The 22,822-nt window shown below is 37.9% G+C and overlaps 1 protein-coding gene across 11 annotated transcripts in view; it reads left to right on the top strand.

Moving 5' to 3' along the window:
• PTPRM (protein tyrosine phosphatase receptor type M) overlaps window positions 1-22,822 on the top strand; it is a 796,726-nt gene that overhangs the window by 471,989 nt on the left and 301,915 nt on the right. For all 11 annotated transcript variants that reach the window (XM_045459381.1, XM_045459379.1, XM_045459380.1 and 8 more), the window contains 2 exons: window positions 11,122-11,430; window positions 20,137-20,246. In XM_045459381.1, coding sequence (XP_045315337.1) covers window positions 11,122-11,430; window positions 20,137-20,246 — 419 coding nt within the window. The remainder of the gene's footprint in view (window positions 1-11,121; window positions 11,431-20,136; window positions 20,247-22,822) is intronic.

The following is a 22,822-nucleotide window of genomic DNA, read 5'->3' as shown; positions in this document are numbered from 1 at the left end:
GGCAGAGTGCAGAATATTGCCTGTTCTTTCGGCAATACCACTCTGCTTAAATAACGCTTGCCATCTAATTGGACAAGTTTCTCTACTCCATTCTTGGTCAGGAGTGTTATGGCTCTTTGGGGGCCTTGGCTGTGTATTTGGTTTTGAATCAACTCATCAAGTTTCTCAAAACCCTAATTAGGTTTTGATCGGAATTGCACAGATTCCAGTGAGTACGTCAGGGAGAGCTGATGCTTTTACAATGTTGAGCCTGCCTGTTCATGAACATGATCTAGCTCAGCAGTTATTTGGAGTCCCATGAATGCTTTTCAACAGAATTTTGGATTTTTATTATTGTTCTTTTGCAAGATTTGTTCCTGAGTCACCTATATATTTTGGTCCTTTTGTGAATATTGTCTTTTGTAAAATTGGTGATTCAGTTTGTTATTAATATGTAGAAATACAGAGGGTTTTTTAATATTTACTTATTTTTGGGGAGAGCACAAGTGGGGAAGGAACAGAGAGAGGGAGACAGAGGATCTGAGGTGGACTCTGCCCTGAGAGGCTGCCAGCAGCGAGCCCAATGTGGGGCTCGAACTCATGAACCGCCAGATCATGACCTGAGCCGAAGTCGCACACTCAAGCAACTGAGCCACCCAGGTGCCCCTATGAAGGATTTTAACACTAATTGTATATTTAGACACCTTGCTAAACATTTGCTGCTTCTTATAATTTGTAGATCTTGTGTGTGTGCTGACATTTACATTGTGTATAACTTGAGTTTTGTTTTCTTCCTTTTCAAATTCTATTTTATTTTTATTATTAAAAGAGAGAGAGAATCTTAAGTAGGCTCCACGCTGTGCAGAGTGCAGGGTTTGATGCCGTTGATGCAGGGCTCAATCCCACGACCCCTGAATCATGACCTGAGCTGAAATCAGGAGCCAGACATTCAACTGACTGAACCACCCAGGCACGCTCCCTTTCAAATTTTATACCCTTTATTTCTTTTTAAAAAAATTTTTTTTACATTTATTTATTTTTGAGAGACAGAGTGAGACAAAGTGAGAGTGGGGGAGGGGCAGAGAGAGAGGGAGACACAGGATCGGAAGCAGGCTCCAGGCTCTGAGCTGTCAGCACAGAGCCCGACGCGGGGCTTGAACCCACAGACCATGAGATCATGACCTGAGCTGAAGTCGGACGCTCAACTGACTGAGCCACCCAGACACCCCTACCTTTTATTTCTTACTACATTGGCTAGAACCTTCAGGAAAATATTCAGGAGACTTAGCGATAGCTTGCATCTTTGTGTGGTTCCTTTGTGTGTTACCATTCAGAACAATACTTGCTGATGCAGGCATGTGAAATTTCATTCTGTTCTTAATTTGCTAATTTTCCTTCTAGTGAGTGGACATTTTGACAAATACACTTCTCTGCATTTGTTAAAACTATCGTATGGTCTTTCTTCTTTAATTTGTTAATGTGATGAATTACATTTATAGACATTTTATGTTAAATCATCCTAATTAATCTAACTTGGTCATGCAGTATTATCATTTTTATGTATACGGTGGATTTGAATATTTTGTCCATAATTTACTCATCGATGCATGAATGAAATATGTTGCTCATACACATTATCCTTGTTTGGTTTTGTATTAAGATATCAATTGCTTCATACACTCTAAGGCTATCTATCTTATGGGTGCGTAAGAATTTATAGTTCTTTTATCTTTTTGATGAATGTTTTCTTCTTTTGATGAATTAAAACTTTTGTCATTATGTAATGATTCTCTGTGTCCCTTACTGCACCTATTCTGTGATTCTTATGGTCAGTATTTGCCAATCACCTTTTTTTTTTTAATAGGATTTTACTTTCAGATTTCCATGTACAAGTGTCTTCGATTTATTCCTTCTAAACAACATGTAGCGAGGTATTGATTTTACATTGAGTGTAACTCTTTGGATGTTTAATTGACAGGTTTCCATTTACATTTACTGTGATTTGTGATGTATCTGGACATGTTTCTACCAACAAGTAGAATTGCTTGTATAGGTATTTGACATTTGTTTTTCCTATGAATGTATGAGGTTTTTAAAAATTATTATTCTTTATAGTTGCAAAAGGTCGCCTACTACTATTTTTGTTGTGGTTGACTGTAGAAAATTTATCCTGCATACTTTAGAAAAGCCTATAATTAATAACTTAAACCCCCATGTTCCCAGTGATGTAAGGATCTTGTACTCTTCCGACGCTGAGCATTGCCTTCTCTGTCTACACTACTCTTATTGTTAGTAGTTTAATTCCATGCTATTTTTAAAACCTCTCACATTAGACATTATTATTAGTTTACGAATACAAATTTAGATATTTTTCCTCATCTCATTTCTCCTAGCATCTCAGACTTTCCTTCAAACATCATTTTTTTTCTTCCTGAAGTTTGTCCTTGACTGTAGGTTATTTGTAGTAAACTTACTCAGTTTTGATTCTTTGAAATCATCCTTTGACCTTTACTTATTGAAAGATAATTTTGCTAGATTTACAGTTGTAAGTTGGCATGTTTTCTCTCAGCACTTTGGAGATACTGTTCCCATTTTCTGCCTTCCATGGATGTGTTGAGAAACCTCCTGTCAACCTAATTGCTATTACTTTGTAAGTGATACGTCTTTCTCTCCAGATATTTTTAAGATCTTCTCTTTGATTTTGGTGTCTGTAGTCAAACTACATGATGTCTAAGTGTGTACCTAATTTGTGCATGTTATACTTTCTTTATATTTTCATTGATGTCTTCTGTCAGTTCTAGAAATTTCTGACATTATATCTTCAGATAGTGTGCCTCTCCTTCTATTCTCTCTGTTCTCCTCCCGGCGAGATTAGAAATGAGTCAGCCTCTCATATTCTGTTCTGCATCTCTCTTTCCTATTTTCTACTGCTTTCCTGTTTCTGGTTCTCTGTGCTGCACTCTGGATATTCTTCTCTGATATATCTTCTAGTTCATTAATTTTCTCTTAAGCTGTGTCCAATCTTGTTGTTTTATTCATCCTTTGAGTTTTTGTTGTATTTTAATCTTTTATTTCTAAAAGTTATATTTAGTTGTTTTCACAATCCAGCTGGTTGTTTTTCATGGTGGCATGCTTATTTTTGTGATTACATTTTTAAACTTGGAAGTGGTACTCCCATTTTATATTCTTCGTCTACATCGACATCTGTTGTTTCCTGTTTCTGCTGACTCACTGTGGCAGTTTTCTGGGGAATTTTGGTGATCTCCACTAATGAGCTCACATTTGGCTGGTCTTTATCTTTGAAAACCGTATTGAGGAATGATTTTGTTCCGAGAACATTTGTGTTTTTGTCTCCTGGAATCCAAGTGGTAGTACTGACTATCGACTACTACTGTTGACTTGAGCTACTTCCAAGTATCTGAGATTAACCTGGAGCCCTCAGGTTTAGCTTCCCTATGCTGCCCCTGGCCCAAGCGTTATTCTTTAGATTGCAGAGAGGAGGTAGGCAGCTATCATGTTATTTTATTGTCGACAGGAACACGGTGTGAGGTGCCACTGGAGATACATTACATTCTGTGCAGTTAAAAAAATATATATGCTGGATCTAGTTGTGTGGAAGTGAAAGACTCCTTCGTAGTAAATGATGTGCCATTTTGTTGTCATCAGAAAAATTAACAATTATTTTATGGATATATTATCTATCAGTTCATTAATTTATCTAGTTCTCTATGTGGTGAGTTTGAATTTTTTATTTTGCTTTGGGCAGATCCACATAATAATGATGTGATGAATGGTTATTGGGAGAGACTCTTAACATAAACACGTGCCAGGCAGAGTTGCTATCGCTGAAGGAAGATACTTCTGTACATAATACATTTCCATTTCAAAGATTATATCATATAAATGAGACAGCTCCTAAAATGGCCCCATAGGAGACTTTGCTTATTTACATTTTACTGGAACCAATACCAATAATTCAAGATCTCGCCTCAGGAAGGGGCTTTAGCTTTTTAGCCTTGAAATAGAATCTCGCTGAGGGGAAAGGAACGTCTGAATGTTGTTTTCCTTTTGGAGAGCAATTCGGCATTATCTCGTACACTTGTACAAAATGTACAAACTCTACAGGCCAAGAGTCCCACATTTTGTGTTTACTCAAGGGAAATGGTGGCTAAGGAACATGTGTGCGAGGATGTTCCTTGTACGGTGCTTGTAACAGAGAAAAAGTAGACTCACCCTATCTGTTCTCAATGGAGGGACCTATAAGTAAGCCATGGCTTGTTTAATAGAATTCTATACACCAGTTAAAATTATAACTAGATTTATATTTTTAAACTTGGCTAACATTGAATGAATTTTCAAGCTGCAAAGAATGGTAGCATTTATGTAAAATTGTAATCATCCCAGATGTATGTAAGGAAAGTATAAAAACATGTCTGGGAACGAAACATAATAACCTTGGGATTGCTTGCAGGAAAGTGGCAAGAATTTATATCAGTAGTATTTTCTTTCTTTCGTAAAAACTGATCTGAGGCAAAACACAAAAACATATTTGATATTAGTAGGTGCACAGGTGATTGTTTTACTTAGGACTTTTCAATGCTTTTCCAAGGTTTTATTACTTAAAATTTCAACGACCTTAAATTAACGCCAATGAAAAGAATACTCATGCTTAACAGAATTACGTCTTTCAAGCATTGTGGGACTTCCGGCCCTCTTCTGTGCAGTTAATCAATGCAGGCAGAATAAAATATGACAAAGGCTATTGCTATTGAGTGCCTTGTCAATGCATAAATTTCTTTTCTTCAGAAGTTGTCAACAGTAAATTGTTCACTGCCTCTTTTTTCCACCTGCCTTTCAACAAACTTTGCTTAAGAACGTTACACTAAAAAAAAAAAAAAAAAATTGTTTAAAAAATATTACCCTGAAAGATTTGGTGAAATTATCCTAAAAGCAAGCATGCACGCTGGGTGATTAACCAAACACCTGAGACAGATAGATGATAGGTAGATAGATTTGTGTGTGTGTGTGTGTGTGTGTGTGTGTGTGTGTGCCCGCAAACCAAACACTAAACAAAAGCATCTTCCCACTCTGCTCTTTCAAGTATTGCCTGACACCACTAGAGAATTCTCCCCCAGGCTGTAAGTGGTTGCTCCTAGTTAGAGTGTGTGTATGCAGCCTTGGGCTCCTTCCTGAGGGTCTCACCTTCCAGTAGTCACTTTGTCATGCAAGAATCCTTCACATTTTCCTAAGAATGTGAATAGGAATTTCGGCTTTCTCCTGGGAGGGAAATGAAAACTATCAATAAAAGTGGTAGGTGGATAGTACATTTTCCAGCAACATGGGCCAGTCGATTACATACCTGTATCATTTAGGCCAAGTTCAAACCCACACTTGGAAAGCACATGGGACATTGTGAAGAATATGTCCATCCTCGACCAAGGAAGGAAGGAGAATGTTTGATTATGTGCAAGCCTTAGCACTGCTATACTTCCATTCATTTGTTCAGTGAGCCTGTTTTTTCATCTCTTAAATCAGTATGATGTTTGAAATTTAGGGTTTTTTGTGTTTGGCAAGAAACTATTCTTTCTATGTAGCATTGTGTGAAATAGTTCAGAAAAACAGACAATTTTCAAGTACATTTCTTGATTTTAATTATGATACAATCCAAAAACAATTCACATGATACCTGTGAAAAGTTTTATGGGGGAAAAGACTATTCATATGGTGACTTTTAACTTCTACAATTACATCCCAGATATATAGATGCCTGTAAGGTAGCATAAATTAAATTTAATAAATTTTATCAATTAAATTTTCAACTTCACTGACAGGGGACACTTTTTAAACTCTGGAAAACATTGACTGACTCAAAGACTATATTTATGTCACTTGAAAACAGTGCCGTGTGCCTGGAATCTTTGCTTCTGAGGAATATCGAGTGCTTGGGTAAGCCAATATAGTATTAATTAAACGAATATTTGCTCTGATTTAACTGGCTAGTAAAGAAAGCTGTTGCATTATTATTTTGTCTCCCTTTGTGTGACTGACAAGGCAGAAACACAGTAGCTGAAGGTGCCAAAGGGGACCTACCATGCCATTCTGGTTGTTACCGCTTTTATTGTAACAGACCTCTGGATAGTTCATGAAGAGGAAGAAAAGAGAAACCTGTTAGCGGGAGCATTGGTTGTAATCTATGTATTTGATTGTCAATGGCAGGATCCTAAAATTACACCCAAATATCTCTCACAGGTTCTGAAATTGAGTTTCTGAAAAAGCACCGTAGTTGTAATAGAAGTAAAGAGCAGAGTTCCAGAGAAATGAGCTGTGAATTGAACCTGCAGTGGAAATTGATCCTCCCAGTCAGTTTCTGCCCTTATTCGTAGGAAAACAGGACTGAGTGTAGAAGGAGCCAGGATCACTGATTAAATAGGATGCTAAAGTGCCAGAGGCTAGTACTGGGCTTGCTGGTCCCCCAGGTCAGGACTGTGACTGTCAGACTTCTCTGCATGAAACCTGGCTGGAACTGGCAGAAAGAGAACAGAATGAAAAATGCTGCCGCCAGCCCGGGAAGCGGTAAGAACTCCCTGACTAAGCTTCAGGCACGACAGCCATTGCTCTCCTCAGGGAGGCTGTTCTAGTCTCTTATCATGAGTCACTGGGCCCAGGTTGGGCCGCCTGGCCTCATGATTCACGCCAGTGGGGCCTGTCATGAGACCCATTCCAGTGTGGGCCAAGGGTGTGAGTGTGAAGAAGAACGGCCTTGGAAGCGACTCGCATCCCCAGTAGCACCTCCAGGATCATGAGGAAACAGAAGCAAATATCTGCCTAGTGGTCCTGTGAATATAATTGATTACCCTGTTATCTAACCCTAAGAGATTTATTTTGTGCACATATAATGGTAGTAATATATTCCAAGTGTTTTTGGCAGTGCTCACATTCTGCTCCTAGAAATGCAGTATGAGTTGTAATTAGCCGACTGAAATTACACATTTCTGGTTATGAAGTTGCCATTTACTGCCTACGCTGTGATATATTTCTACAACAATGCCCTTCAAAGTCTGCAGCGATCATCAGTATAACTCACTGGAGTAAATGTCCCCATGGAATGCCTCATTCACACTTAGCAGCGCGCTAATCGAAATGGTTCCAGCAGACGCATTGAAGATAAAGGTTCTATAAAACACTAACTTAAGATGTAACCATTATACACCATTTCTGGATCAGAGCTTGATTTTCAGAATGGCAGAACAAACGAAAAAAAGCAATAAAATCAGGCCATTTGCTTAGCATGACTTGAAAGGATTGTCAGATTCCCTTAGTCCTTGTACTTATCCTGTCAACGTTACCCTCAAAAAAGAATGTCATCACAGATAGTTGGCAACTCACAGCGTTCAGTTTATGTTACCAGTTCCCATTTTCCCGTCTCACTTAACTAATTCTTACCTTCTGGCCCTGGTGAGAGAAATGACAGCTCTCCATCTAAGGTGGACCTCGTTGCCTGCGTTGTGGTATTTTTTTCTAAGTTTACTTATTTATTTTGAGAGAGAGAGTGTGTGTGTGAGCAGGGTGGGCAGGAGGCAGAGAGAGAGAGAGAGGGGACGTCCCAGTCAGGCTCCACACCATCAGTGCAGGAGATTTTGATCCCACAAACCACGAGATCATGACCTGAGCCAAGATCAAGAGTTGGGCGCTCAACTGACTGAGCTACCCAGGAGCCTCTGCATCATGGTATTGATTCAATTTCTCTCTTAAGTTTTCCACTGATGGTGAAGTCAGGGGATGGCTGGAATGGAGCGATAAAGTGACATTCATCCCTGACCCCCGTTGATATGATGTGCCCCTGCCATTTCGGCGTGGACGTATTAGGAGACACAACAGCATTATACTCGAGGCAAAGGCCCAAGAGAACGTAAATGGTGATATCTTGTTTGTAACAGCTTCTGTAAGATAGTGTTGTTCTGGTGGTGAACCAGAATCTTGAAGATTCAAGCCAATGAGCACACACCTCTTTGCATCTAAGGTTTAGACCTCAAACAGCCTCGGTCTCTAGTCTGCTAGTTACCCCTTTTGACAGTAGCAACTCTGGAACCTTGGCCACAGATGTGGTTGTTTTGTGCAAGGCTTAGCTGTTTTCTTTGACAAATTTATGGGAAGTTTGAGACATGATTTTACCATGATGGAATTTTTAGAGGTATTAACAGAGGGGAAGCCAGCATGCATGTCAAGAAAACTTGACCAGTAAATAGACTGAACCCTTGGCTTTTTTATTCCTGGAACTTAGTCCACGCCTGTATTTTCTTGACTAAGAACTTGGTCCATGTGTGTATTTTCTTGACTAAGAAATGATGCAGGCCTGTTTATGTAATAGAAAGTAGTTTTTTTAAATGGAAATTAAGTAGGAACTGCATTGTTTAATATCTGAAACATTTAGTCATTTTATTAGTAAGTAGAATTGATGAAAACCTTGGGAAAATGCTTTAGAACAGTTCTCTTGGATACCTGTGATTAATAAGGAAAGGGGCAAAGAGATGTTTGTTAATCCGTTTATGTATAAGGGATCTGGAGCATATTAAAAGTGTTGTAAACATTCAACTAACAAAGCATCATATAAAATTAGACATTTCCTTTACATTGCAAAATGTCATGAGACTGGAAAAAACTGTCAATGTTATTTACAAATAACTTATTTATGATATTTCCCCTAATACTAGCAATTTAAATATAAGACATTGATTTAGTAATAAGGTGCATTCCGTGAGGATGCCACTCAGGATTCTCTGGGGGAGTTTTTGTCTCACTCGTCCTTGGTTCCTAGAATTACTATAGGACAGAGTAGCATGATGATCATTATTAACCTCATTTTATGGTTTGAGCAGATATCTGGCTGATAAATCCCATCTTGCACATATAAAACCAAGGTATCATTTCTGTTGAAGTGTTTTCATCTGTTGGAGGTCACCGGAAAGGAAGTAGTTAGTAGTTCTAGGTTCTCCCTACGTCCTAAGTGATGGAGAAAACAAGGAATTTATGCACAAATGGAAATCAAGAAATGAACTTCAATGTTAGTCCAGACAAATCTCCAATAGCCACAAAGTATAGATAGAGTTTTCTGGCAAAGCTGAAATGGGGAACATGGCGTAGACCCCTCTTCTATGGAATTAGAAAGAGAAGAGGAAAGAATCTTCACAAGCACTTTTGTTCAAAGATTAAATGCATGCGATCTTTGTTATATTTTACAGTCTGTGGTCATGTTTTAGGTGGGTTTGGGGATATCTTGAACATTCTAATTTAAATCTGATAATTTCTTTATTTTGGTAGATACTCTGCAGTAGAGAGTTAAAGCCACACGGTTCGTTGTCAGACATATATGAATTCAAGAGCCATAGTGAAACCTTGAGCCAAGTTCTTGGACCCACCTTGGCTGCAATTTTTTTCATCTGTATATTGGGAAGAATAGCACTTGATTCTCAGGATTGCTTTGAGGAATAGAGACTGTATAGAAAGCAAGTCACACAGAATATGTGCACATACAGTAAATAGCTATTATTTCTCAAGTTTTCGTGCTGATTTTCCCTTACCAATCATGGATCTCTTTACATTCATGTGTGATGACCGCAATTCAGGAAAACAAAAAGTCAGAAGATGTGGAGTAAGTATATTTATGGATAGTCCAAAACAGAGCATTTTAGATGAGCAAATCCATGAAAGGTAAACTGCTTAGAAAAGTGTATAGCAAATAGTAAGTGCTCAATAAATGTTATGTATCTTTTTTACATATATTCATTTTATTGAGAGACAGAGAGAGAACACAAGCAGGGAGGGAGGGGCAGAGAGAGAGAGAGAGAGAGAGAGAGAGGGGGGGAGACACAGAATCTGAAGCAGGCTCCAGGTTCTGAGCTGCCAGCACAGAGCCCAACACAGGGCTTGAACCTACAAACCATGAGCTCATGACCTGAGCCGAAGTCGGATGCTTAATGGAATGAGCCACCCAGGGACCCCATGTTTATTTTTTAAAGTTTGTTTTTTTGAGAGAGAGAGAGACAGAGAGAGAGAGAGAGAGAGGGAGCATGAGCAGGGGAGGGGCAGAGAGAGAGGGAGAGAGAGAATCCCAAGCTAACAGCAAGGAGCCTGACACGGGGCTTGATCTCTCAAACCGTAAGAAATCAAGAGTTAGATGTTTAACCATCTGAGCCACCCAGGCACCCCAAGTATTATGTATTTAGTACTGTGGTTTTCATCATCATCTCATGAACAAGTTAAAGCTTTCTCTGTATATATTCTTTCTTTTAAAACTTTTGAAATACTTATATAGTCCCTGCAAATCATTTAGATTTCTAAGTTTGAAACTCTGTATCTGGAGCTTGGGCTCAGCAGTAATACGAAGACCTTGTCAGGGATAGGAAAGAACTACTTGTAGAGTAATTGCATGAAATTCTATGCAAATCAAAACGCAGAAAAGGCCTGGAGTCCTGCTCAGAGGTTTATGCCCTCTAATCATTAGGTTATTTCATGCTGAATTCTCAAGCTTTTTCTCTTCCGTTTTCCAATTACGTAATTGTAAATTAATTTTAAAAGATAAAACATATTTGTCAATTCACATTGAGATTGGTTTCATATGTCAGAGCCTCAGAGGAGAAGAGCCTTAAAGAAAAGCACTGTATTTCCCTCTAATGAAAATTTTGGAAGTTGTCAGTTCAGGGATAGAATGGTAACTCAGTGATTAGTAGAAACTCTGGGTCCTTCATCATTGCTTCGAATGGTTAATGTGTATGTGCCTCGTGGCCCATCCTGTTGGCATGAGCGAAAAACATCATATCCTCAATCCAGCAAACAGGAAGGAAGAAGGAGAAAAGATGGCGAGTTCCTTTTAAGGACGCCTCCCAGGAACCATTCTTGATCTCATCTTGTATGCCAATCACCAGAATTTAGACACAGAGCCGCACCTCGCTGCAGAAGCCACTGAAGATTCTGCTCTTTATTCTGGGTGGCCTTATGCCCAGTTACGATTTAGGGATTTCGTTATCATGGAAGAGACCAGATATTCGGGACAACTAAGACTATCTGTGACATCTGGCCTTCACCGACCTCTTACAATTCATTTCTCTTCTGTTTTCTTGTTCCTCCTTTTCTTTTCTGTATTAGATCCCATGCGTGGCCCAAGAAAACTGGAAGTGGTGGAAGTCAAGTCTCGACAAATCACCATCCGTTGGGAGCCTTTCGGATATAATGTAACTCGCTGCCATAGCTATAATCTCACGGTCCACTACTGTTACCAAGTGGGAGGGCAGGAACAAGTGCGAGAAGAAGTAAGCTGGGACACAGATAATTCACACCCTCAACATACGATCACTAACCTCTCACCATACACCAACGTCAGCGTGAAACTCATCCTCATGAATCCCGAGGGACGGAAAGAAAGTCAGGAACTCATAGTACAGACAGATGAAGACTGTAAGTACTTTTAAATGACATGTTTACATGAAATACATATTCTTTCAAAGAAACAGCCCATTACTTCTTTTAGGTTGAGATCTCTGTAATGAAAGTGAAGGAATGAGTTACTGTGTTGAAAAATATAAATGTGTATCTGTGCCTCTGAATTTAAGCACCGATGTAAAAGGGTAAAGGAGTAAAGATACAGAAGTTTATTTTAATTCTTTATGTGTCATACAGTTGCCTTTCTATATGTAATTATTCTACATTGCTCTAAATAGTTCTTCATTCAAATTTTATTATCATGCTAGACTTAAGAGTTGTTGTTTGGGTAGGAGATTATATGAAATGCTTATTTAAATATATTTACATGGCATTCTGAAACATATTTCATAGTTCAGATAAAAATTCAGCACAAAATAGAGGCTGCTCTTGCTTTTCAGCACAGTGCTGAGAAATTACCTCATTAGGTTGCTGGCCATGTAATAGATGATACTTTCCCATAGGACCAATATTATAATTGGATATTACCTCAATAAACAAGGATTTAACAAATGGGCAGTGCATGTCACTAGCAACTCATCAAAGAAAGAAAATACAGAGTTGCAGTAAACCTCTAAAATAATTTAACATAGTAAAATTATCCATTGAATCCCAGAGCATGGACACAAATGAGCTTTTACATTGATTATACAGGGGACCCTCGTGCACAATAACATGTACATATGGCACATAAAATATGGTGGTAGCATATCATATATTTGGCCTAAAATTTCTTTGCCAGGCATCAGAATAAGATGGCAAGGAACTTGAGAAGCCCATTAAGTGAATACACTTACTTATTCCTGGGCAAAAGATATTTCACTTTTTTCCTTTTTCTTCATGCAACTGATTATGCAGTGATCCTTGATCACCGATTATGGGAACCGGCCAGAGTAAATGATGAGCTCATCCCACAGATTTCTCTTTTCTTTTCTGTAGCCCCATCAAGCCCTGCCTGTGCTGGTTGCTTTCAAATAGTTGTCTCACTGCAGTTATTTTTGTCAGGAATATTAGCTTCCTTCAGGTCACCCGATCAGGGCTGAGACTCGGGGCCCCGTCTCTCTTTCTCTGAGTTCTTGGTCATCTTCCAGAAAAGTGGAATAAGGTGTCAACATTGTCAGTTGGCCACCTCTGACCCCCACCTCCATATTTCTATGCTAATTTGGTTCTAACTCCTGTTGTTTCTACTTCCAAAATACTAACTTGTTCTTTTCTCTCAATTTCCACTACCTATATCCGGATCCTCGTTATTGCATGCTGAAATTTCTTTTCTTTTTTAATTTTTTTAATGTTTTTGTTTTATTTTTGAGACAGAGAGAGACAGAGCATGATCAGGGGAGGGGCAGAGAGAGAGGGAGACCCAGATCCCGAAGCAGGCTCCAGGCTCTGAGCTGTCAGCACAGAGCCCAACACGGGGCTCGAACCCACGAGCTGTGAGATAATGACCTGAGCAGAAGTCAGACACTTAACTGACTGAGCCACCCAGGGGCCCCTAATTTTTTTTAATGTTTATTTATTATTGAGAGACAGAGACAAAGCATGAGCAGGGGAGAGGCAGAGAGAGAGGGAGGCACAGAATCTAAAGCAGGTTCCAGGCTCTGAGCTGTCAGCACAGAGCCCGACGTGGGGCTTGAACTCATGGACTGTGAGATCATGACCTGAGCTGAAGTCGGAGGCTTAACCGACTGAGCCACCCAGGCGCCCCTACATGCTGAAATTTCTAACCTTCCTTGGTGGTTCCAGCTTTTGCCCATTTTAATGTTGCCTACTCAGCCACAAAACATGTTTAAAATACTCCTGCATCTCTGTTATTTCTCCTCCTTCGTTTCTGATTTTATTTAGTTGAGTCCTCTCTCTTTGACATCAGCTGTGGAGACATTTTTCTAGGTATGTCTCCTCTGGCAAGGTAAAAGAAAAGGAAAATTGAACTGTTGGGACTACATCAAAATAAACAGCTTTTGCGTAGCAAAGGAAATAATCAAAACCTCAAAAAGGCAACCTACTGAATGGGAGAAGATATTTGCAGATGATATAGCTGACAGAGGTTAACATCAAACATATACAAAGAACATATACAATTCAGTGCCAAGAAAACAAATAATCCAATTTAAAAACAGGCAAAAGACCTGAAGAGACATTTTTCCAAAGAAGACACACAGATGGCCAATAGACACATGAAGAGATGCTCAACATCACTCATCATCAGAGAAATGCAAGTTAAAACCACAATGAGATGTCACCTTATACCTGTCAGAATGGCTAAAATCAAAAACACAAGAAATAACAAGTGTTGGTAAGGATGTGGAGAAAAAGGAACTCTGTGCGCTGTTGGTGGGAACATATACTGGTACAGCCAGTGTGGAAAACATTATGGGGTTTCCTCAAGAAATTAAAAATAGAATTAACATATGATCCAGTAAATCTACTACTGAGTATTAATCCAAAAAATTGAAAACACTAATTCAAAAAGGTATGTGCACCCCTATTTTTATTGTGACATTGTTTACAATAATCAAGATATAGAAGCAACCCAGGTGTCCACATATAGATGGACAACATATGGAACATTACTCAGCTGTAAAAAAGAATGAAATCTTGCCACATGGCATGGATGGACCCTAGAGAGTATAATGCAAAGTGAAATAAGTTAGAGAAAGACAAACACCATATCAAATCACTCATATGTGGAATTTAAGAAACAAAACAAATGAACAAAGGGGAAAAAAAAGAGAGAAACCAAAAAACAGACTTAAATACAGAGGACAAACTGGTAGTTGCCAGAGGAGAGGTAGGTGCGGGGGGGGGGGGGGGGGGGGGGAATGGGTGGAATAGATAAAAGGGATTAGAAGTACACTTACGCTGATGAGCACTGAGAAATGTATAGAATCATGGAATCGTATGGTACACCTAACACTAGTATAATACTGCTAATTATACTTGAAATAGAAAAGTTTTAATCACAATATAAAAGTACATTTGTGTCGTGTCACTCTCTCCACAGAGCTGTCATTGACTTTGTTTAAATCTTGGCTTCCGAGGTCTTCTGCTTTCCTGGCTCATACTCTAGAACTGGTGACTTTTCTCCAGTGCAGATCAATCTGCCCAGAATGTCACCTAGGCAGCAGGTCTGGTAGGCCATGTCCTTTCCATTCCACGCTCTTCCTCCAGGTCTGCTCTCCAGCGCCGCCTGCTGTCCACCTGGCTGCATCTCGCTTCCGTTTCCTCTGCTGCCCTCCAAAGGGCTCCTCAGGCTTCAGGTCCTTCACAAAGCTGCCTCCAACTCCTCCAGCCTGTAGCACTCTCACCCCTCTGACCTCCTTTGCACCTGATAAGAATCTTTTAATCTATGGGCTTTATTTCCCTCATCTGAAAAGTGAGAATAATAAGAGTTGTCAAGCATATTAGAGTTAGAGGAAATTTACATAGAGAGCCATCTGTAGCTGACAGAGAGAGGCCTTTAATGAGCGATCATTATTGTTGTTGCAGTGATTCAAAGCAACTCCTTGTGACCTTTCCTTGCTCTTTTTGTTATATTTAATCTTTTCGTCTCTTAACTACAAACTGGAGAGAAGAAGCCTTCTATTCTTCTGTAACAGTAGGCACGATACAGATTGCGAAATAAAACACTCAGAAGTGTTCTATTCGTCTTTAGATAAAACAGTAAAGTTTGCTGATCGTCACCTCATTGAGGTTTTCATCAACAGTAATGTTTTAACCAAGGAGAGGGAAGATGATATGTAGTCCTTTGTAGAGACGAGCAGGTGTGTCTTACTCAAAGCCACGTGAGCGAACCCAGTCACTACTTTTGGGTTTCGAATTGAGAAAGGACAGGAGATGGGAGTTCTGTTAAGTTCCATCAGAACATGAGGTAAGAATAACTTACCTTTTTGTGTAAATTATCTTGCTAGTCCCAGAAGTTGGGGCATGCATGACTTCCAAAAAAAATTCTACTGTGTCCGTAGCACACGGGCATGCAGTTAATTAGGAAAGCTTTTATTTCAAATATTATTTCCTAACAACAAAGACTTCGAAAACAGAGAAAGAGAAAAAAGACAAAAATAGAATAATTGTCATTCCTGAGTTTGAAAAAAATGGGGTGGTCACTTTATGTGTCTACCATTATAAAAGGCTACAGTTCATTGAACATTATGAATTTTACTCTGGTAAAATATGTTTATTGAGTATTTATTTCATGAGAAAGTACATGGAAAAAATTACCTCTTTATCACTGTTAATTAAAGGTATCACAAGAATAGAGCTCAGTTCCACAAACTTAGAAACTAAAGCTTATTTATCCCAAATCCTGAATTTCTAAGAACTTCTGAAAACAGGTAGAAGACCTAAGTTCCTGTGAGACACTGTTATTCCTAATTTATTCAACTCTTCCGGTATTTTATTTTAGTTTACTTTGTCTGCTCCTGACCTTAAAAATATATATGTATATTATGTATATACATTCATTTATATATTATTTAATTATTATTATTTAATCATTTATATATATTCATTTATATATTATATATGCATGTATATGTACATATATACATATATAATTATCTATAAATATAGTGTACATATATACTTATATAATATCCATATATATGACGTATATACGAATCTCAGTTAGGTTTTCTTGTTAACATGTCCACAGTGCCATCAAGTACAGGATCTCCAGTACATTTTAATAAGTTTACCCCTTTAAGTTGTCCTCTCTTCAGCATAATTTTGACTTTCCCATTTTATTTTACTATGATTTAAACTAACTGAATGAAACCAAAGATACATTTTTTTCTAAGTCTTCACCTCTTTACATCTGCACATACATAGATTAGTAAGTATTCTCAATTAGGAAATATCATCTCGGAATAATAGAGCCACTCATATTTGCCTTGATACCACGAGAAGACTGATGATGATGTCATAGTAAACACTTTCAAGGTCAAGAGGAAGAGACTAAGTAGAGTTTTCTCTGGCATGGCCCATTTTACTTCAGCTTCTGATTGATGAATATTACCATCTTAAATTCTGGACTCTGAATTTTCTTAGAACCTATCAGTGTTATAACTTCTTAAATGTGTTGGTTTTCTTTATTTCTGCATAGTTTCACATCAGTTCCTTCAACCTGAGATAAACAATTATTTTCATATTTATGTATTATTTAGAGTTTGGGTGGTAGAGGTGAACTTAGTCCAACTTCCTCATTTTAGACATGAGGAAACTGAGACCCAAAGAGGTTCAGTGAATTGTCCAAAATTGTACACTTTAATTACTGAAAAGTCTTGGGGTGCCTGGGTGGCTCAGTCGGTTAAGTGTCTTACTTTTGATTTTGGCTCAGGTCAGGATCCCAGAGTTATGAGATTGAGTCCCACATTGGGCTCTGTGCTGCATGTGGAATCTGCTTGAGATTCTCTCTCTCCCTCTTCCTCTGCCCCTCCCCCCTCAAAAATAATACATAAATAAATAATTACTGAAAAGTCTTAAATCATAACCCAGTCCTCACGTCTGAATCTGAATCTGTATCTTCTTTTTTTTTTTGCCAAGCTATACTTAGCTGTGTTTAAAATAACTATAAAATCTTACATCTACCTCAGTAGCCCCTCAACTTAAAAAATGTGTACTACCTATGAGTCCTTTTGAAATTCTAGGCAGCCTTTCCAACCTCGGACATCTCACCAACCCTTAAAGGTCTATTCATATCCTCCCACAATCTAAAACATTCTCTAACCCCCTTTTTAAACTGTGTTGAGATGTGTTTATCCGTTCATGAGTTGATGAACATTTGGGTTGTTTCCACTTGAGGTATTATGAAAATGCTATTAATATTTATATATTAATATTCATGATTTTATTTTAATATTCATGTATAATTTTTTGAGTGATATATGTTTTCAGTTCTCTTGTATGTACCTAGGAGTGGAATTCACACGGTACATTTATCTGTGTGTATCTGTTTGAAGAGCTGCTAGGTTGTTTTCAAAGGAGCTGTATGATTTTATATTCCCTTCAACATGAGGGTTTCAGTTTCTTCACATTCTCAGCAATGTTTATTATTTGCCTTTGGATTATCCCATTTTAACGGTCTGAAATACTATGTCATTGTGGTTTTGATTTGCATTTTCTGGCTGGCTACTGATGTTGAGCATCTTTTCATGTGCTTATTGGCCAGTTGTGTATCTTTTTTGGCAAAGTGTTTATACAGACCTTTTGCCCATTTTTAATTGGATTATTTGTTTTCTTACTGGGTTTTAATAGTTCTTTATGTATTTAAGATACAAGTCTCTTGCCAGATAAATGATTTGCAAAAATTTTCTCCTATTCTGTGTGTTGCCTTTTCACTTTCTTGGTAATGCCACTTGAAGCACAAAGCCTTTCATTCTGATGATGTACTTTATCTACTTTTTTTTGTGTATGTGTGCCTTTGGTGTCATGTCCAAGAAACTGTGGCCTAATCCAAGGTCATGAATATTGACACCTGTGTTTCATTCTAAGAGTTTTGTAGTTTTAGCTCATACATTTAGCTCTTTAATCTATTTTGATGTAAACTTTATATATGGTGTGAGGTAAGAATCCAACTTCATTTTTTTGCATACGGATATCCAGTTGTCCCAGCACCATTTGTTGAAAAGGTTATTATCTCCCAATTAAATTTTCCTGGCACCTTCATGAATACCACCTGACTGCAAATGTAGAGATTTGTTGTTGTATTCTCATTTCTCTTCCACTAATCTGTATGCTTATCTTTATGTCAATACCACACTGTCGTGATATAATAGCTTTGTAATAAGTTTTGAGAAGTGTGAGGCCTCTCCAACCACTCTTTTTTAAAAAATTTTTTTTTCAACGTTTATTTATTTTTGGGACAGAGAGAGACAGAGCATGAACGGGGGAGGGGCAGAGAGAGAGGGAGACACAGAATCGGAAACAGGCTCCAGGCTCTGAGCCATCAGCCCAGAGCCTGACGCGGGGCTCGAACTCACGGACCGCGAGATCGTGACCTGGCCGAAGTCAGACGCTTAACCGACTGCGCCACCCAGGCGCCCCGGCTCCAACCACTCTTTGATTACTCACACTGTCACCAAAAAATTTGATCATGCACCTTCAAATATATGTAGAAATACTACAGGTTTACTACTTTTTAAATAGGATAGACACACCAATACACTAAATTATATATAATATAAAGCATATGTGCAAAAAAGGAATTTAAATGAAGAGGAGATAAATAATATTTTTAAGCAATATTAAATGTTATTTTATAGAAAATTGGCAGGTAAATTTCCACCTTCCCTTATGCCCATTAGATTTTTTTTTTGAAAACTAGTTAGTTCAGGTTTTTAAAAAAGTCACACCAAAGGGGCACCTGGATGGCTTAGTTGGTTAAGTGTCCTGCTCTGGATTTCAACTCAGTCATCATCTCACAGTTTGTGATATTGAACCTCATGTTGGGCTCTATGCTGGCAGAGTGGAGCCTGCTTGGGATTCTCCCCCTCTCTCTCTGTCCCTTCTCCTCTCTCTCTCTCTCTCTCTCTCTCTCACTCTCTCTCTCTCTCAAAATAAATAAACATTTTTTACAATGGCATCAAAATTCCCAGTTTTTGTAATCATTAATACATAAAATATTTTTTAAAAATATTTATTGCATATTATTTCATCTATATCACATCGTTTTAAAACATGCATTTTGTGCATATGTAATATATTAAAGATCAGTACAGCAGTTCATATCTATTTTTCTTTCACATGCTTTTGTTACTCAATAATATAAAATATATAAAAATATAAAATTATAAATATAAAATCCATCCATGATAATGTACATAGCTGCCATTTATTTTCAGTCTTTTTTTGTATCATATTGTATGACTAAAACTTTCTTTCCTACCCTTTGGTTTGTCTCCAATTTATTATTTTTATTAAAAAACGCTCTGTTGGGCACCAGGGTGGCTCAGTCGGTTAAGCTCCTGACTCTTGATTTTGGCTCAGGTCATGATCTCAGGATTCGTGAGATTGAGCCCTGAGTTGGACTCTGTCTGACAAGGTGGAGCCTGCTTGGGATTCTCTCTCTCCTCTCTCTGCCTTCTTTCCTGCTCTGCATGCATGAGCGCTCTCGCTCTTGCTTGCTCTCTCTCTTTCTCTTTCTCTCTCTCCCTCTCTCCCCCTCTCTCTCAAAAGAAATAAAATAAACATTTAAAAAATGCTGTATTGACAATAAGTGTATGTCTCCTGGTGTATATGTGCAAGAATATTACTCGGAAATATACCTAGAAGTGGGTCACATGATACATGCCTCTTTAACTTTACTAAGTACTACCATTACCAAATTGTTTTCCAAAGTGGCTGTACCAATTTCCACTCTCACAAGCAGTGTGTGGGAATTATTATTGCTCTGTATTTTTCCTTATTTCTGAAGAATACAAAAGTTCATTTCAAAGGTAATTACTGATCTTCGTGTAATTGATTCATGTTTTAAAGGAAAAAAATGATGGAATTATTTTCTTTATAAAGACAGTGCTAAAACCATTTAAATGGTTTTAAATTTCATATTTTTAAAAGAAAACTGAATGTATCTGTGGCCTATTAAATCTTATGTCTCAATTGAGAGTTAAAAATCTAATATATCTAGAAAAATCTAATTTTGAGGGGGGTCACTCAAACTTTTATTGATTTCCCCCCCCCTTCTAGTGCCAGGCGCTGTTCCCACTGAATCCATCCAAGGAAGTACTTTTGAAGAGAAGATATTTCTTCAGTGGCGGGAACCGATTCAAACATATGGTGTCATCACATTATATGAGGTAGTATACACATTCATTAGTAATTTAATTTTTATTATAATTTCCATGTAGCTAGACTGTCTAGTATTTTTAAAAACGCATGATGGCATCATGTCTTTTAAGAAGTTTATTGTCTTTGATAGTTATAATGGTTACTGCATAGAAGCAAAAAAAAACCACTGATTTTTTTCAAATAATGTATCATTTCAGGGTGTATATTTATAATGCTTTGGATGTTTCTGGACTATATGCTATTATATGTAAAGACACAACATAATATTTTTAAAAAATAACCTGTATTAAAAACAATAAGTATTTTGTAACGAGCATTGATTAGGAGGCAACCCCATCTTGCTAGCTATAAAATATTTTACTACTGAATTATAGAAGAACAGTGATTATCCAATTAGCAAAGTCAATAGACATTGTCTCAGGGATAACAATTGAATAATGTCTTTTGGTTCTTAGTATTAACAAAACATCCTTTCGGCTTCTGTGGCATAGTCATATCAAATGGTTGAATGGTAGAGAGCAGAGAAGAATTTGATGAATTGTTCAAGAAAAAAAAATAACAGCGGTGACGGGGTGACAGTCATCATCACATCTGTACGAGCATCATTTCGCTGTGCCTATTGTCATAGAAACAAGCAGGTGCATTTTTTTTAAGCTAGCATGTATTTGAATGCAAATGTAACAAAATTATATGTTGTTAGGTTTCTAAAAATCGCGACTGTTCCTCTGATGGAGCCTCTGCTTGAATACCTTTCAGAACTCCTGACAAAAGCCTGAGCAGATTAGCTGTCAGACAGTAATCACTGGTAAACCCCTCCCTGACCCGACGAGCCTCACATTTATGTTGCCTTATACCTTTTGAAAATTGGTATTGAAATGCAAAAATTAATAACAATAATAATGTTTTTAATTGAAAGCTAAACAAAGTAAGAGAAAAGGAAAAGTTGATTTTCATGTTAAGTTATTGATGCTGTTCATTGGTTGCTTCGTTGTGAAAAAATTCAACGTTAGGAACATCGATGGCTCAGCCTTTTGAGAGCTAAGTTTCATAATCAAATCAAACAAGTTCATATTTTTTTCTCAATGATCAGAATCTTTCAGTTAATATTTTTTGGCCCCAGGACCATTTTCTGGCCTCAGTTTTGGAAATTCCTACCTAAGAGTAACAGAATATTTTATGAGAAAAGATTGAGCAGCCTTTGAATCAATGTTAAGTTCCAAGAAATAAGTCCATCTGTCCCAGAAGCCACATGTTCCTATCTAGACAAACAGAAAATAGTAGCCAGATCCTTTCTTTCTGATCCCACTGGGCATACATCTTTGTGTAAAAAGTAACTTTAACATGAAAACAATAGGAAAAATAATTCAAAAGAAGAAGCTATTAATCTCTCTGAGTTCAGCAGCCAGGGTCTCCCAGCTGAACTCGGATCTAAATGCTGTTATAATGGGGATACGTGAATGTGTCATAAATCAGGGTTTTAAACATCAGATATAGTTAAGTAGAACAGGCTGGTTCATTTTTCTAGGTACCAAAGGGAAAATGTCAAATGCGTAAGTTTTCTGACCACCAAATCTTTCTCTGTCTTCCCCCCATGCTTTCCAGAAGTACGAAAGGGGGATTCTGTTCTCAAAATAGGGCTTACATGGTGTCTCATGAGGAAGCTCTTCTTTAGTCAAGATGTACTGCCTGTGCCAGAGTCAGTGATAGGCACGGCTTCCTCCTGGAGCTAAGGACTGTTGTTGAATGTTCCTCGGAGGACCAGAGGCTCTGGGGACTGACATCATGCTAAGGAAATGGAACAGTTGTCCAGAAAAACAAAAACAAAAACAAACAAACAAAAAACCCCAGCGATCTTAGGAACAGTACGTTCTGTCATAGAAACACATTTGACTATAGGTAAAAACCAGAGGGCAAGGTAAATTATCCTCATTGGAAAAAACTTAGTAACAAATGATACAGATGTTTCCTTAGGGCAGGGAGTATGCTTGGATCCTTTTTGCAGAAAAGAAGAGAAAACAGGTTGAATGCAGTAGATGTTGTACATGAATATGCTGCAGGTTCAGGTTATTTTCAGGTTCTCTCCTTACCTCTTATGAAAGATACACCAAACCATTAATGATCAGAAAATGTCAACATCATCGTTTTCTGCCAGACGTTTTGGCAATTGACAGCATGAAAACACTCTTCTGATCTTACTCTTTGCCTCTCCGTTTTATTCCCCTAAGGTCCATCTTCAGTGTTCTCGAACTAGCCTTTCCTCTCTCTTCTCCCCACCTTTGTTTAGGCTTTAGCCCTTCACATCCCTTTTTGATCAGCCCTTCATTTTTATCAGTCATCTGCCTGAGACCTAGACTGACATTTACAGCCTTCCTCAACAGCAATCAAAATTTTTATTTTATTAAATTAGAAATGTAATATCACTCTCTGAAGGAATATTTTAAGTACAGAAGTATTCAAAATAGTATCCTTGCTTCTTCCTTGCACTTTACAGAGGTAACAACTGTTAACAACTAGGTCATGTCCTTCCAAAATGTTATGAGGTAGAAATTATAGTGCAAATTCACTTATGAATAGAGATCAATAA

Source organism: Leopardus geoffroyi, chromosome D3 (genome assembly GCF_018350155.1).
Source record: "Leopardus geoffroyi isolate Oge1 chromosome D3, O.geoffroyi_Oge1_pat1.0, whole genome shotgun sequence".
Lineage (NCBI taxonomy): Eukaryota > Metazoa > Chordata > Mammalia > Carnivora > Felidae > Leopardus > Leopardus geoffroyi.
The sequence above is the reverse complement of the archived record's forward strand: the minus strand, read 5'-3'. Positions and strand labels throughout refer to the sequence as shown.